This window comes from Carassius carassius, chromosome 10 (genome assembly GCF_963082965.1).
Source record: "Carassius carassius chromosome 10, fCarCar2.1, whole genome shotgun sequence".
In the NCBI taxonomy this organism is placed as follows: domain Eukaryota; kingdom Metazoa; phylum Chordata; class Actinopteri; order Cypriniformes; family Cyprinidae; genus Carassius; species Carassius carassius.
The window spans coordinates 8890494-8905288 of record NC_081764.1 but is presented as its reverse complement, the minus strand read 5'-3'; the positions used below and the strand labels follow the sequence as shown (position 1 = coordinate 8905288).

At 35.0% G+C, this 14795-nt stretch overlaps 1 protein-coding gene across 10 annotated transcripts in view; it reads left to right on the top strand.

Moving 5' to 3' along the window:
* The window catches only part of LOC132151693 (calcium-dependent secretion activator 1-like), an 83241-nt gene that overhangs the window by 55250 nt on the left and 13196 nt on the right, over positions 1-14795 (top strand). For 2 of the 10 annotated variants that reach the window (XM_059559994.1, XM_059559988.1), the window contains exons 12-19: positions 5908-6044; positions 6133-6320; positions 8091-8192; positions 8879-8942; positions 9149-9272; positions 11322-11390; positions 14095-14201; positions 14704-14733. In XM_059559994.1, the coding sequence (XP_059415977.1) occupies positions 5908-6044; positions 6133-6320; positions 8091-8192; positions 8879-8942; positions 9149-9272; positions 11322-11390; positions 14095-14201; positions 14704-14733 (821 nt within the window). Of the gene's footprint in view, positions 1-5907; positions 6045-6132; positions 6321-8090; positions 8193-8878; positions 8943-9148; positions 9273-11321; positions 11391-12225; positions 12259-14094; positions 14202-14703; positions 14734-14795 lie in introns of all 10 variants that reach the window. The other 8 variants (XM_059559995.1, XM_059559989.1, XM_059559996.1 and 5 more) reach the window with 6 other exon arrangements.

The following is a 14795-nucleotide window of genomic DNA, read 5'->3' as shown; positions in this document are numbered from 1 at the left end:
GAATTATTTTCATGGCTTCAAATTGTTACTTTAAATGGTAAATGGTTACTGGATTGATTCTCTATGAGCAGATTATATTATTTATTTACTATAAACAGTACCTTCATAGAATCAGATTAGTAGCTGATACTGGCATCAAATACACATTCGACCAGCATTCAAATATATGTCTGAAGGTAAGTGTATTTGCCAGTACAGTGTTAGTAACTGTTCTTGTGATTTAGATTGTATCAGTGTTTGGCAATTCAGTGCACCGATGAGAATCCTGTCAAAATCAGCTGCAGCAGAGCACAACGTAATTTCTTTCTTTCTTTCTTTCTTTCTTTCTTTCTTTCTTTCTTTCTTTCTTTCTTTCTTTCTTTCTTTCTTTCTTTCTTTCTTTTTCACCCACTAGTTCAAACTGAACTATCATGTTGATACAGGTCGTTGTGTTTTTATTTCGTTCATGCTTTGCTTTTACCCTTCTTTAGTCCTGCAGCTGTAGTGGAGTCAGGGTTTTCGTGTCTGCTTTTTCCTTCAGCCTTGTTGCTAGTCTTTATGTTATTCTGGTTTGTCCCTTCTTACCCTGCTGTCTTCTAGCTGGACTCAAGGGTAAGTGCTAACCTGTTAGCTAGCACCAGTCAGATAATCCTAAAACCATTATCTGACCAATGCAACGTGCTCTCTTGATTTTTTTTCTCCTCCTTTCAAATCTCACTCCTCATGCCTTAGCCCTAAGTAGATAATTACATTTTTCCGTTGAACTTTTTTGATGATGGTTAAAACTACAAACGTTCATTATTCCAGTTTAGGTTGCATGTTAATTAGTGCGTATGTACTTATTATTTAGCTAAGGTAGTATGGTTTATGATTTATTTGCATAATTGCCTTCTCTACATAAACATCACTGGAATCACAAGACCCCTCAGAGTAAAGTAGAGGAGGGTTTGGATTGTCCTGTTGGTTGTCGACTGAATAAAAAATGTATCTGAAAATGTCACTCTTGAGAATTTTTTTAGTTTATTTTGCCAACTAATTTTCACTTAATTGGCACTTTATGTTTTTAGGTTGAGTAACTATGGAGCCAAAAGAGTCTCAATAAAGATAAATGCACACACTACAGTCACATATGCACACACAGGATTCATACATGCACACACATGATTCATAAATACAAACACAGGATACACAAATGCGCACAAATTTTACAAATGCACACACAAAATTTAAAAAGCACAGAAGATTCACAAATGCATACAAAATTCAGAAATGCACAAAAAATTCTGAAATACACACACAATTCAGAAATGCAAACAACATTTACAAATGCACTCAAGATTCACAAATGTACAGGACAAGATTCAGAAATGTATTTCTGATGCACACACACATATATCTTGATTTACAAACTGCTTGTGGTCTGTGAACTTCACTGCAACTTTCACTTTTTTTAAACAGGGAATGATCTGCAACCAATCAGATATCTCCCTTCTTTTAGCCAATCACAAGAACGAACTCCACGTGGGGGATTGTTTACTTATAAGCCAATCACATGAACGCGTTCACACAGCGCGATATGCCTATGGTGCGGCATATTATAGCCTACTTATTTATGAAATTGTATGAAAATACAGATGTTTAGATTACAATTCAGGTTTATTTTTTATTATTTTTTTACAAAATATAAATTTAAAAATGTCTCAAATGTCCCTGTTTTGCAATAGGCAATTATTTCATTTTATTGAAATATTTTAATGAAAGTAAAAAAAAATACACCTTTTTGAATATTTAAATATATCTAAATATTCTTTTGGATGCAATATAGAAGTCACTTTAATTATAATATTCGGTCCCTACATGAAGAGAGAGTCAGTGGTCCGCTGCGAGAGGAAAGTGACTCTCCGACTGCGAAAAGTGGGTCTCCGGCTGCGTGAGGAAAGTGAGTCGTTCGCTTAGGAAAGTGAGTTGATCGCTGCATGAGGAAAGTGAATCGTTCGCTTAGGAAAGTGAGTTGCTCTCTGCGTGAGGAAAGTGACTCGTTCGCTGCGTGACTCGTGAGGAAAGTGAATCGTTCGCTGCGTGAGGAAAGTGAGTCGTTCGCAGCATGACTCGTGAGGAAAGGGAATCGTTCACTGCGGAAAGTGAGTCTCCTGCTGCGCAAAGTGGGTCGCCGGCTGCGTGAGGAAAGTGAATCGTTTGCTGAGGAAAGTGAGTCGTTCGCTGATTGGCTTATAAATAAACAATCCCCCACGTGGGGTGCATTCTTGTGATTGGCTAAAACAAGGGAGATATCTGATTGGTTGCAGATTATTCCCTGTTTAAAAAAAAGGCATTGCAGTGAAGTTCACAGACCGCAAGCAGTTTGTAAATCAAGATATATGTGTGTGTTTATCAGAAATACATTTCTGAATCTTGTCCTGTGCATTTGTGAATCTTGAGTGCATTTGTAAATGTTGTTTGCATTTCTGAATTGTGTGTGTATTTCTGAATTTTGTGTGCATTTCTGAATTTTGTATGCATTTGTGAATCTTCTGTGCTTTTTAAATTTTGTGTGTGCATTTGTAAATTTTGTGCGCATTTGTGTATCCTGTGTTTGTATTTATGAATCATGTGTGTGCATGTATGAATCCTGTGTGTGCATATGTGACTGTAGTGTGTGCATTTATCTTTATTGAGACTCTTTTGGCTCCATAAGTAACTAAACCAAATGTACCATTTCGACAATCAGTTCTGTCTACAATAACTGCAACAGTGAAGCATTGCTTATTTTTGATGACTTGAACTTTACTCTTGAGGGTTCTCTTGTCTTTCAACTAAATTCTTTATTTTTGAACTTGAGCTTCACACGAGTTGGCAAATATGTAAGTGGAGTATTCTGAATGCCAATGTGAAGGAGCAGGCACTGCCATCCCTCCTCACCGAGAAATACTCCTAATTATCTTTCGTCCGGTGGAAATGGGCCTAGTTGAAGTAGTCCCTAAACCCAAAGTAGAACTTAGCAAAGATAAACAGTAGTTCATTATTTGCACCTGTGTGTTTGCCCTTATTCTGCTTGAGTAGGTGAGCATTTTGATGTCATGTTATCCATTCAGATGCTGATGGAAAGACAAGTTCATTTTCTTCCTATTTTGATTATTCTCCATTCTTTACATAGAACGAATCAATTACTTTTGTAGCCTCTGTTGGCTTCTTGCTAAAGCCGTGTATCTGCACTAGAACAGTAATGCTAGCCTATTGGCGCGCCACTGAAGTGGCTTGCTTGTCAATGTGCTCAACAACCCTTGTGAACACACTGAAAATTTCTCCAGTATTGTCAACTTGCAAAGAGAAAAGAGAACAATATGGAATGCTAATGGGTAGGCAAGCGGAAAATGTTACTGGAATTTTTTTTCTTCCTCTTTCTTTTCCTTGCATGCCATATGAAAGCATAGTGGAGTGTCTCACTGTGTTCCTGCATGTAAAAGACCATCCATTTTAATGAAATATCATATATAACCATTCAAATATGTTATGGTAGTAAAATAATATTAATAATGGTTCCTAGCCTATTAGCATCTTCTTATGTCCTAGCCTTATTTAAATGCAGCACAATGATTTGTGCATAAGCCGATTTAAAACTGTGTAGAATGTAAAATAACACTATTTTAATTCATGTATAATAATGATATGTAAAAATGCAAATGAATAAGGCAAATAAATACTTAAATCCTGCAGGTTTACCCTGTAATTATTACGTCTTATTTCTTCCTTACAATTCCATGGTTGTATATTTTTACACTTCCTTTTAATCATCCCGAGTTGCTTAGTTATAGGGCTTCTTTGCCATTCATTTTGATGTTTGTCTTTTCTCAACCCATTCAGTTTGTCGGTTGTCTATCTTGATCATTTTCTCACTGAGTTTTTCATTCCTACAATCCCGTGTCTTTTCCTGTGCCTCTATTTTCTTTTTGCCTTCTCTTTTAATTTTAGTCTACATCTTTATAATTGTAGCAATGCTTTACTCAGACAAAGGATAACAGATCTTGATCAGAGTTCTTCTAAGCAGATCCAGTTAGTATTTATTTGTTTTTCACATAAGCACTGAATTAAGCACTTTATTTTTAGACATATGTCTTTACAAGAAAGGTGTGAGATCGTTGTTGTTATCTAGACACACGCCCTAATCACTGGTGTAACACGATGCACATTATTTCTTCGCTTTTTGTCTCATTAGAGCACGCTCATCACTGCTCAAATTTAGATTCTATCATTCTGTTGCTAATAATGTAATTCTTCAGGGGGCCAGTTTTATAGGAATAACTTTTCTTTTACTACTTTCTCCAACAAATAATTGTGCATAGGACTTAATAAAATTTTTATATTTTGCTGATTTTGATTAAATTTAGCCTAGAACACTGAGCATATTGAACAGCCCATGAAATAAAAAATAAAAAAATGTTTTGTGACTTTTATGTCATTTCCTTTAGCATCTGCAATATCATTTAAAAGTTTGGGGTCAGTAGGAATTATTATTATTTTTATTTTTTTGTTTTAATAATTTCATGTGTCATATTAAATTGATCAAAAGTGACATTTTAAATGTTACAAAAGATTGTTTCAAATAAATACTGTTTTTTTGAATTTTCTATTTATCAAAAAAACCCTGAAAAAAATCTATCATGGTTTCGACAACAAATATTAAGCAACTTGTTTCAACTGAGATAAATATAAGAAATTTTCTTGAGCTTCATATTAGCATATTAGAATAATTTCAATTAATATTGGTAACACTTTACAATAAGGTTCATTAGTTAACATTAGTTAACTACTTTAGTTAACATGAACTAAGCATGAACAATACTTCTACAGCATTTATTAATTTTAGCTCATGTTAATTCCAACATTTATTAATGCATTATTAAAATCAAAAGTTGTACTTGTTAACAGTAGTTAATGCACTGTGAATTAACATGAACTAACAATGAACGACTGTATTTTTATTAACTAACATTAACAGAGATTAATAAATACTGCAACAAATGTATTGTTCATTGTATGTTCATGTTAGTTAATATTTTAACTAACGTTAACTCATGGAACCTTGTTGAAGTGTTAGTGAAATATTTTAAATATATTAAACTTAAAAATGGTTATTTTAGATTGTTGTAATATTTCACAATATTTTTGTGTTTTTACTGTATTTTTTATTAAATAAATGCAGTTTAAGAGACTTCTTTCAAAAGATTTATTTAGCCCAAACTTTTGAATGGTAGTTTATATGCTAGTAAATGTTTTTTAAAAATTATTTCAGTTTTTTGTAGAAGAAAAGGACCAAAAATATGCTCCATTTCACATATTTCTGTCTAATCATATGTCATTTCATTGGGTCTTTCAGTATTATCTTAAAGATAACTTTTGAGTACATTCAATCAAAGATGGCTAACATATTGCCCCAAATTCTTTTTTGGCATTGGTATTTTTACGAGCACACAATCCATCTTCTCTCTTGAAAAGAGTGACATTAACCAATTGCGAATGGCAGAATCTATTGTAATCATGTGAAAGAAACTACAATACAATTAATCATTTGGACTTGCGACCACTTTCTCAAAGCCATCGGTGGCTTTTATATTGAAAAGCTTTTGATTGAGAGAACAGGAAGAGACCACGCGAAGATCAGCTCATGCATGCACGCCCAGACTGAATGTGAGCTGAGGGTTATCACTCAGTTCCACATTTGCTAGGTCCAATTGAACTCTGCTTGACTTTTGCTGCAAGTTGACAATGTGAAAGCTCAATGTCCTTGATTTGCCATAGAATACTCATTATAGGTGTTTGTTTTTTTTTTTTGTGGTGGGAGGAGAACAAATCATTCTCCTTGCTGTTTGCTAATTTCCTCTTCCTTGAACCCACCCTTGCCCCCTTCTCCCCCATGAATGGCTGGAATAGATGCTGACAGGGCACAGAAGCACGGCATGGATGAGTTTATCTCAGCTAACCCATGTAGCTTTAATCATGCCTCATTGTTCGAGATGGTGCAGAGGCTCACGTTGGACCACAGGCTTAATGACAACTTTGCATGTCTGGTAAGTGTTTTTGTTCTTTGGTTGAATTCAATGCAAAACAACTGTAAACATCATTTTCGAACTGTCTACCCATTTGCTGGAATTGTAGGGATGGTTTAGCCCTGGCCAGGTGTTTGTTCTGGATGAATATTGTGCTCGGAACGGGGTGAGAGGGTGCCACAGACATCTGTGTTATCTTGGCGACCTGCTGGAGAGGGCAGATAAAGGGCACATGATTGACCCGACACTGCTGCACTACAGCTTCGCGTTTTGTGCCTCCCATGTTCACGGCAACAGGTACAGCCCCGCATTCGGTTACACCACATTACTGGGATGTTAGATATTGGGAAAGATACAGATCATGGAAGTAGGAACGAGGGTAGACAACAAGAGCTCTTTGCAAGTCATCCGCATATTTTTGATTTAGTGTTTATTATATTTTTCCCTGTGAATGTTCTTTATAATTTTGCCAAATTTTGTTTGATTTGTTGTGTCTTTTGTTCTCAATCATTTTTCATTTCTTTTCCACTTTCTAAACCTCAGCAGTATTCTTTCAGCCACTACACTTTCCATTCTCCTTTTTTGTTATTTTACTTTCCAAATCTCATTGTGTTGCTCATTTATTACATGTTCCTGATAGTCAGAGGGGGTCTGAGTTACAGGGGGCTGGCTCAAAGTCTGGAGGGAAAAAGGAGTCTAAAAATATAAGGAAATGTAAAACACAGCTGGCCCCTGAAAGCACAAGGTAAGAGGGTTTATCAAGGATATGTTCATATAACCAGCGTCTTATTCTACACTGTACAGTACACAGTTCACACAAAGTGAAATGGGTTAAACAGCTCAGCTTGTCTACTGCAGTAGTCTTTCACCCAAAATATATAAAAATTCTTGTTCCAAAATTAAATGACAATATATATATCCACCCTTTTCCTACACCTCATGATGCTTTGCACAGATTATGGGAGTAATTTATGTTAAACTGTAAACAATAAGTCAAAGGCTTGCTCTATGAACACAATAATAAGCATTTTCAAAAACTGGGTACAATGAGGTAACATTAATCTACTCAACCTTCAATAAATGAACATTAAAAAGTGTAAAAGCATTGACAAATTACTTTCAACAGACCATGACCCCTAAAGCTTGATTATTTCCCTAGATTATTCCCACAGCAATATAAAGTAATATACTGCATATCTGTTATGTAACATACATTGCCTTAATTAAAAATGTTCATTAACTGGAAAATTGAGTGATAATATTTCAAAGTGATTTCCATCATTTTGACAGATAACACATATTGTATTTAGCTGCTTTAGAAACATTCCAGTAAACGCTGCTTATATGAGTTAGAATTGAAAAGGGGGGATAATTACATCTTAAAGCATCTTTGTGAATTCCAGTGAATTCTCACTAGGAAAAAGGTGTATAAACACCAAAATTAACTATTCCTTTAAATTCAGCATAATATTGCATAATGTCATAAATTTACTTGGACAATAAGACCAATATCCTGTAAGAAAATAAGTAGAACCAATTTTAAATTCATTGAATTTATGCCTGTATGCACTTGTACATCATGTTTAGTTTAGGTTTCTCTTCCCACTGACTTGTTGAAAGTATATTTATTATTGTACTGCAGCTGAGTGTGTATTAAATATATTTTAATAGTTTTCCCAAGTAGAGTATTGTAACATCGATAGCTGTAAATAAAAAAATTGGGTTGGAATCAATGTCCCCCGGAGTATCACAACAGGATCCCATCTGCTGGGTACAAATACATTTATAGCCAGTGTATTAGATTTAAGAAAGTTGCTTCTGGTTAGATGTTCTTTCTGGACTCAGTGTGCCAGGCATGTATTTTATTGTTACAAGTGTGATATACTGCACACATAAATGTTAATGTGGTTAGATTTGCTTTCACTGAAAATATACAGAGATTTAAAAAGCAATGATGTAGTATCATAAGTAGCTGTTGTAATAATAAATAACCCAAATCAAGACTTTCTTTGGATTTGTATCCCTCTTGTCTTGGCTCAAAATTGCCATGTTTTGCATGTAAAATAGGCCTGATGGTCTTGGAACAGTAACGGTGGAGGAAAAAGAACGCTTTGAAGAAATCAAAGAGCGATTACGTGTCCTTCTGGAGAATCAGATCACAAACTTTAGGTGAGTATGTAGACGTAAGGCCTTTATTGAACATTTCACAAGCTGTATTATAGCAGGAAACATCAGCAGCTCTACTGCTTTTGTTTCAGGACACAGATTTTATATTCATTAAAAACAATCCAATCCAACACCTCATTAAAAATTTAAGACCACAAAAGTAGACAAAAATGTGCTTTAAAATCATATATTAAAAATAATATCAACATGGACTGCATAGCCCCATCAATTTGCAAATTATTAGGCAGAGTAGAGTAATTGACAGTTTTGTAAATGCATAAAAAGCAGCGGAGAGGTGATTTATCAGCTTAATGCATGGAACAAATGCTGAGCCAAATATTGTATTATGCTGAATATGAGGAGTGCACAGCCAATATGTGCATAAACATATCAATTACAGCCTGTTCAAATCAAACTAGAATAAAAAAAAATTAATTGACTGACATCAACCATAAAAGATATGGGAAGCATTTTGTCTTTTCTTGAAAACAGTTGCATTTTAGTTATATTGCATTATTCACATTTAGCATTGTGTTTTTTTACTTTGATGTCCATAACCCATTTTTGGGTCTCGGCCTACCAGTTGAGAACCACTGATTTACACCTTTCTGTTGTTTTCTCAATTTAACATGCAAAAATATAAATATATAAGATTTTCTGCAACCACAATGTAATTTTTGTTGTTGTAGGTATTGCTTTCCGTTCGGTCGCCCTGAGGGAGCATTGAAAGCCACTCTGTCTTTGCTGGAGAGGGTAATGACAACATTGCTTATATTGATTCAGAGTAGCAGCAATAGAAGGAAAAGAGAAGCAATAGATGGTATTTTATTCAGCACCACCTGTCTATGTTTACTTGTTCTGCCATGCATGATTTCACCAAAAAAAAAGTATGACTCATTCATACTAGGACAACAAACTTTGTCACTAGATAACAAATTTGGATATGTGCTTTTTCACAGGTGCTTATGAAGGACATTGTGACCCCAGTCCCACAGGAGGAGGTCAAGGCTGTCATTCGTAAATGCTTAGAGCAAGCAGCTCAAATTAACTACCAGCACATCACTGACTACGCCAGAGAGGAAGGTGACTAACATTGCCCCCTTCTTTCACAGCATTATGATTTTAAAGCACTTAACCATGCTATGGTTTTGACCAGAAGGGAAGTTTTGTACTTTAGGAAAAAAAAGTACTCTGCTTCCATTCATTTATATCAATTTAATGCATAAAGTGGTGTTTATATTTGAATAATGTGTTTTGAGTAAATAATCTACTCTTCTGCTTTCAGTTTGTGAAAGGAAAAGTAATTTAGGTTTGGGTAATTAAGCTTTTGTTTAAATTGTTTATGTATTTTGGTGGTTTGCAGGTAAATATATACATGAACATTTTATTTTATTTTATTTTAGTACACTAGACTACATTCTTGAATTGCACAGCATCTGTCTTGATTGAAATAATATACGTGTTTATTCTAAGACAATTACTGCTTTTGTTTTTCTCTTTCTTCTCAAGAAAAGTTTAAATGTCTTCTTGTCCATTCTCCTTTTGTGGACTTGTGTGTAAAAATGCATTCAGTTCCACACAAAGAAGAGCTTCTCACCATTTTCTATCTGCTGCGGTAACATAGAAAATTGGACATCTTTCAGATGGTCTCCACACATTCTCTTTTCTATTATTGTGGCTCAAATCAGGATGATAAATCACATCAGGGTAGAGAAATAGTTACAGAGGAGGAAAAGGAATAAGGAAAATGAGAGGGAGGATGTAGGAATGGGGACGGACCATGTGGTGAAATAAATTAAGTATGTGGGAAGGAGCGGTTGAAGGGAGGAAGAGCCCATTAGAGGAAAACAGGTTGGGGAAAGAGCAATGAGATGAAGAGGGAAGCATCCATAAAACAATGCCAAGTTGGGCAACAAGCGTGAAAGAGGATTACTAAGAAACAAAAAATGGGCAATATGGAGAGGTGTCTGTTTGAAGAGGACTAAAAGTCATTGTGTGCTGGTTTTGAGGAGGATGTTTGTGTTTAGATGTTTGAAGATCATTTTTAAATCGTTTCGTTGAATGAATATCCTCTACTTCATCAAATCATTGGTTCTGTTGCTTATTTCGAACAATGTGACAAACTAATGACACAAGAGCCAAATGCTGACAATCTTTTAGAACACAGTATCAGTGCCTCTCTAATTGTCCTTGGCTGATATTGACACAATATCCTTAAAAGAACAGCTCACCCAAATATGAATACTTCATCATGTCATTCGTGTGATTTGAAATGTATATGGTTTTCTTTTCTTCACTGGAACACAAAGCAGATACTTCGCTGACTAAGCAGCTCTTTTCCATTAAACAAAATTGTCCGGCTGCTCTGAAAAGTTTTTGACAAAAACACAATTGAAGAAATTCTGCATTTTAAATGAAAGAATTGTCATTTTTGGGTAAACAATGCACTATCGTTCAAAAGTTTGGGGTTGATGTGATTAAAAAAAAAATTTAAGTCTCTTTCCAATAATTTATTTATTTGATTAAAATACAGAAAACAGTAATAGTGTAAAATATTATTAACACATAAAATAACTTTATTTTTAATACAATTTAAAATGTAATTTATTCCTGTGATGGCAAAGCTGAATTTTCAGCAGCCATTACTCCAGTCTTCAGTGTCACATGATCCTTCAGAAATCATTTTAACATGCTGATGCTTAAGAAACATTTCTTAATATTATTGTTGAAAACAGTGCTGCTTAATATTTTTGTAGAGGTTCAAAAGAACATCATTTAAAAAAAAAAACTGATACATTTAATGCATCCTTGCTAAATTCAAGCATTCATTTCTTTAAAAAAAATAATAAAAAAAAAACACTTACTGGCCCCAAATGTTTGAACGGTAGTGCACCTTTAAAAGTTTTCCACTTCCACTTTGTTCCTCATTTTTACTGTCTCCAAGTGAGAGTTTAAGGGTGATTGTGGTTTAAGGGTTTTAACCATCAAAACACAATGTATTATCCGACCTTTCCAAAAACTTTTCTTAATGAGAACTTCCCTTAACACAAGACATCCTTTCACCATATTCAACCCTTGACCCCTTTCCTCTGACCCCAAACTCTTGCATGCCGGAATCCTCCTTTTCTTTAGGAAAAAAGAGGGAAATGTATGATCATCCTGTCTACTCCTTGGCTACACAAGTGATGGATTTAACCATCCGTGAGTAACAACTCCTCACCCTCTCCTCACTCCTCACTCCTCACTCATTCTTTACCTCTCTTTCATCAACTCAATCCTCCATGTCACGTCCTTCTTGGAATTTTCTGTTTTGCCATTTTCATACAGATGACAGACACTGACTAGAGAATTATACGTAACGTTTCAATTCCAATTCCTTTGGGAGAGATGTTCCATCTGTTTGTAATACAACATGACTGATGCATCCGTTCAGCTTCCTCTTGTTCATTTTTGATTAAAGCTCATGTTTGTGACTTGAATGCATTTTTACTTTGCCTGCTATTTTACTTTGTCTGAGTGTATATCGTTACTGTGGTGTGGTAGGTGGTTTCACTGGGGGGTTCCAGACACATCAACAGGTGCCTGAGCAACTGGGAGAGCAGGAGTTAGTAACACGTGTACGAGCTATGACTTATATGTTCCACCATCACAAGTCTGTCTTGTTTGTGATTACTACAGCTGTGTTCAATTTGACGTGCGACCGAACAATTGCTATTGTCTCTTTGTTCAGCGTGTTTTTCAGTTGCTACTTTGCTATGTGTTTTTTGTTCTTGTCGTTCCAGGTAATGATCTACATGTGTATTTGTGTGCCATTGTTTTTTTTTATTATTCTATATCAAATACACAATAATTCTCTGGTGAGTGACTAAGAGTGAAATGACCAGGGATGCTACACCGATTTTGGGCCAAATATGCCACCTTAAGGAATAATAATTTTTCCTCCCCCAGTTCTCCCTTTTCTTTCTCCCCTATTTCTCCCTCTCCTTTTGTTGCTCTGATTCTCTTTTTCTTTCTCTCTCTCTCTCTTTCTCTCAAGTTGAGAAAACTCTAAAGGATCAGAAGGATCCAGGTGAAGCTATGTTTGACGTCATCTCCTGTCTGGCACATGACACATTTACAAGGAAAATTTCTTTGGTCTGAAAGTCCTGTAAACACCATAACACAAGGATCCCCCTTGTGCAATTCTTTTTTTGTGAAGATAGTATTCTTCTATAAATATGTGCACCGAATTTGGGTAAAAACTTATTTTGTGTTATATTATGACTTTAGATAGAAACGGAACCTCTTAGCACTTAATGGTCAGACTGATGGTGTTACATCATGCAAACTTACAAGAAGAAATACTATCTTTCACAAATATTTCAGTGGAAGACTTTTCAATGTGATAAAATGTGAGGGTAGAATGATTGCAGATTTTTCTCACTAAAGTACTGGGAATAAGTTTGTAACTGAAGAATATCTAAATCTTGACATCATTAGATTTTATAAATAAGTAGTACTCAACTGGATTTGCTGCAAATTTGCAAACTGTTTTTGTGTTACAACCCACCAGCTGAGAACCACTTCTCTAAATCTTCACCAGTTTAAGATATTTTGCTTCTTTAATTCCCAGTCCAGAACATTTTAGTCACATTGAAAATAGATAAAGTATGAAATTTGGATAATGATAATCAGAGATTATCATTAAATCCATTGTCAATGCTTTATCATGTTTTGTTGATGACATCATGGCCTTAGGAAGAATGAGTTTATATCAGATATTAATGGTTCACAGTGTAGTATATTTAAGGACCGGGCATCCAACCCCATTAATAACCCATGAATTTAACAAACCGATAAACCAATGGCATGTTTTATACTAGTCACTAAGATTAAAGAGTCAGATGAAATGATAAATAAGTAATGTCCCTCATGACCGAAGTAACATTTCATTCAATAAATTAAAGATTTTCTTTTCTCCTTTAGTGGAGACCTCAGCATTGCTGAGTTGGTCGGTATTTTATTTTATTTCTTTAGCTGTTTTCTTTTTTCTGTCTTATTCATTTCATCTTGTTTAGATAAAAGTTGGTTATATGTTAAACCAGAAACACTGTTGTGTGTCCTGATGTTCTCATTTCATCAAAGTGTTGCATATCTCTGACAGTCTGCTTTTTCTCTCGTATGCTGGCCTTAGATTCTAGACAGCAGTGAGAAGTCCTACCCTTTATTATGAATTTACCTAGATACATAAAAATACTGTGTCAGTACAAATGTATTAACAGTGGGGTCCAAAAGTCTGTGTCCACATTAAACATCTAAAATTCAAACCTGGTTTTAAAATGTTAGGATTTAGGAAAAGTTATCGTGTAAATACAGCATAGTAAAGATTCTGTATTTATTCTGTTTTTGTGTACATTGACAGGCAAGATACTATTTAAAACATTCTCAAATCATGCTGGAGCACATGACATGATTATGAGGTTCTACACAAAGGAGTTCATGCATGCTGTGAAAAGAGAGAGAAATACTACGAAATTGTATTTTTTTTATTTTTACTTAAACTATTATGCTGATTATATAGTTAGTAATGATAAAAATATATATTAATTAGGGAAAAAAGCTATGTAGAACCACTTGTGGTCTCAGACTTTTGAACCCCAATTTAGTTGCAAGCTTTTCAAACAATATTTTTACTTCACAGATTACATTCTAGTGTCTCTGACATCAGTTAGGCATTTTTTTCCCTTGAAGTGTTATGAGTGTCATCAACAGTGTTGTCATTTCTGCATGCACAGTTAGGTATTTATGACCTTAGCTTCTTCAGACTGCATTGTAGTGCCCATGACATCACAGATTCACAGAATAAATATAATAATCAACCACTGTAATATTAACCATCACTCTTTTCCCCACCATTCTGCTCCAGAGAATGTAGCTAACCTAGCTACGCCTGCTAAAAAACTGGAGCATGTCATCTGCCTGGCAGAGTTAGTAATTGAGGTTCTACATCAGAACCAGGACCATCACGCAGAGGTGAGTCTGAACTCTTTCTTTCTATTTCCCTCACTTTCACTCTCTTTTTTCTTTAGTACAAAATAGGGCTGATTTAAATGGCCAGTGGCTCCTCTCTAATAATTAAAAAGGCAGCTGTGCAGTTTGCACAATGCAATTTGTATTAGCGGAAATTAGTGAAACAGCAAGAGTTCAGTCTCCCGTGAGATCCAGGTCTCTAAACCAAGTTCCCTGGATCTATACTCTAAAGAAAGCCTCAGAATACAGATTGTTTCTGCATTCTGAATATTAGACAGTTTCCTTTGGAATGCCTATAACTAACTAGAACTGAAGATGCATTATGTATAGCGAGCCAAGTATGGGTTTAAGACATAATTATGATAACTGGCATGCTTCAGCATTTACTACTCCAAGAACAAATACAAAATTAGACTTATTCCGAGATGCAATTTAAAGTATTAGGTAATCCATGGTCTTCCTGAGTTTGATAGATTTACTGTATCTTTCTGAATATGCTTAACAGGCTGCGGTCACAAGTACAGGAGACCAGTCGGTACAGTATCATGTTTCTTTTTTTCTTAAGTTGTCATCACATAGTGTACCTTTTCCCTCAAG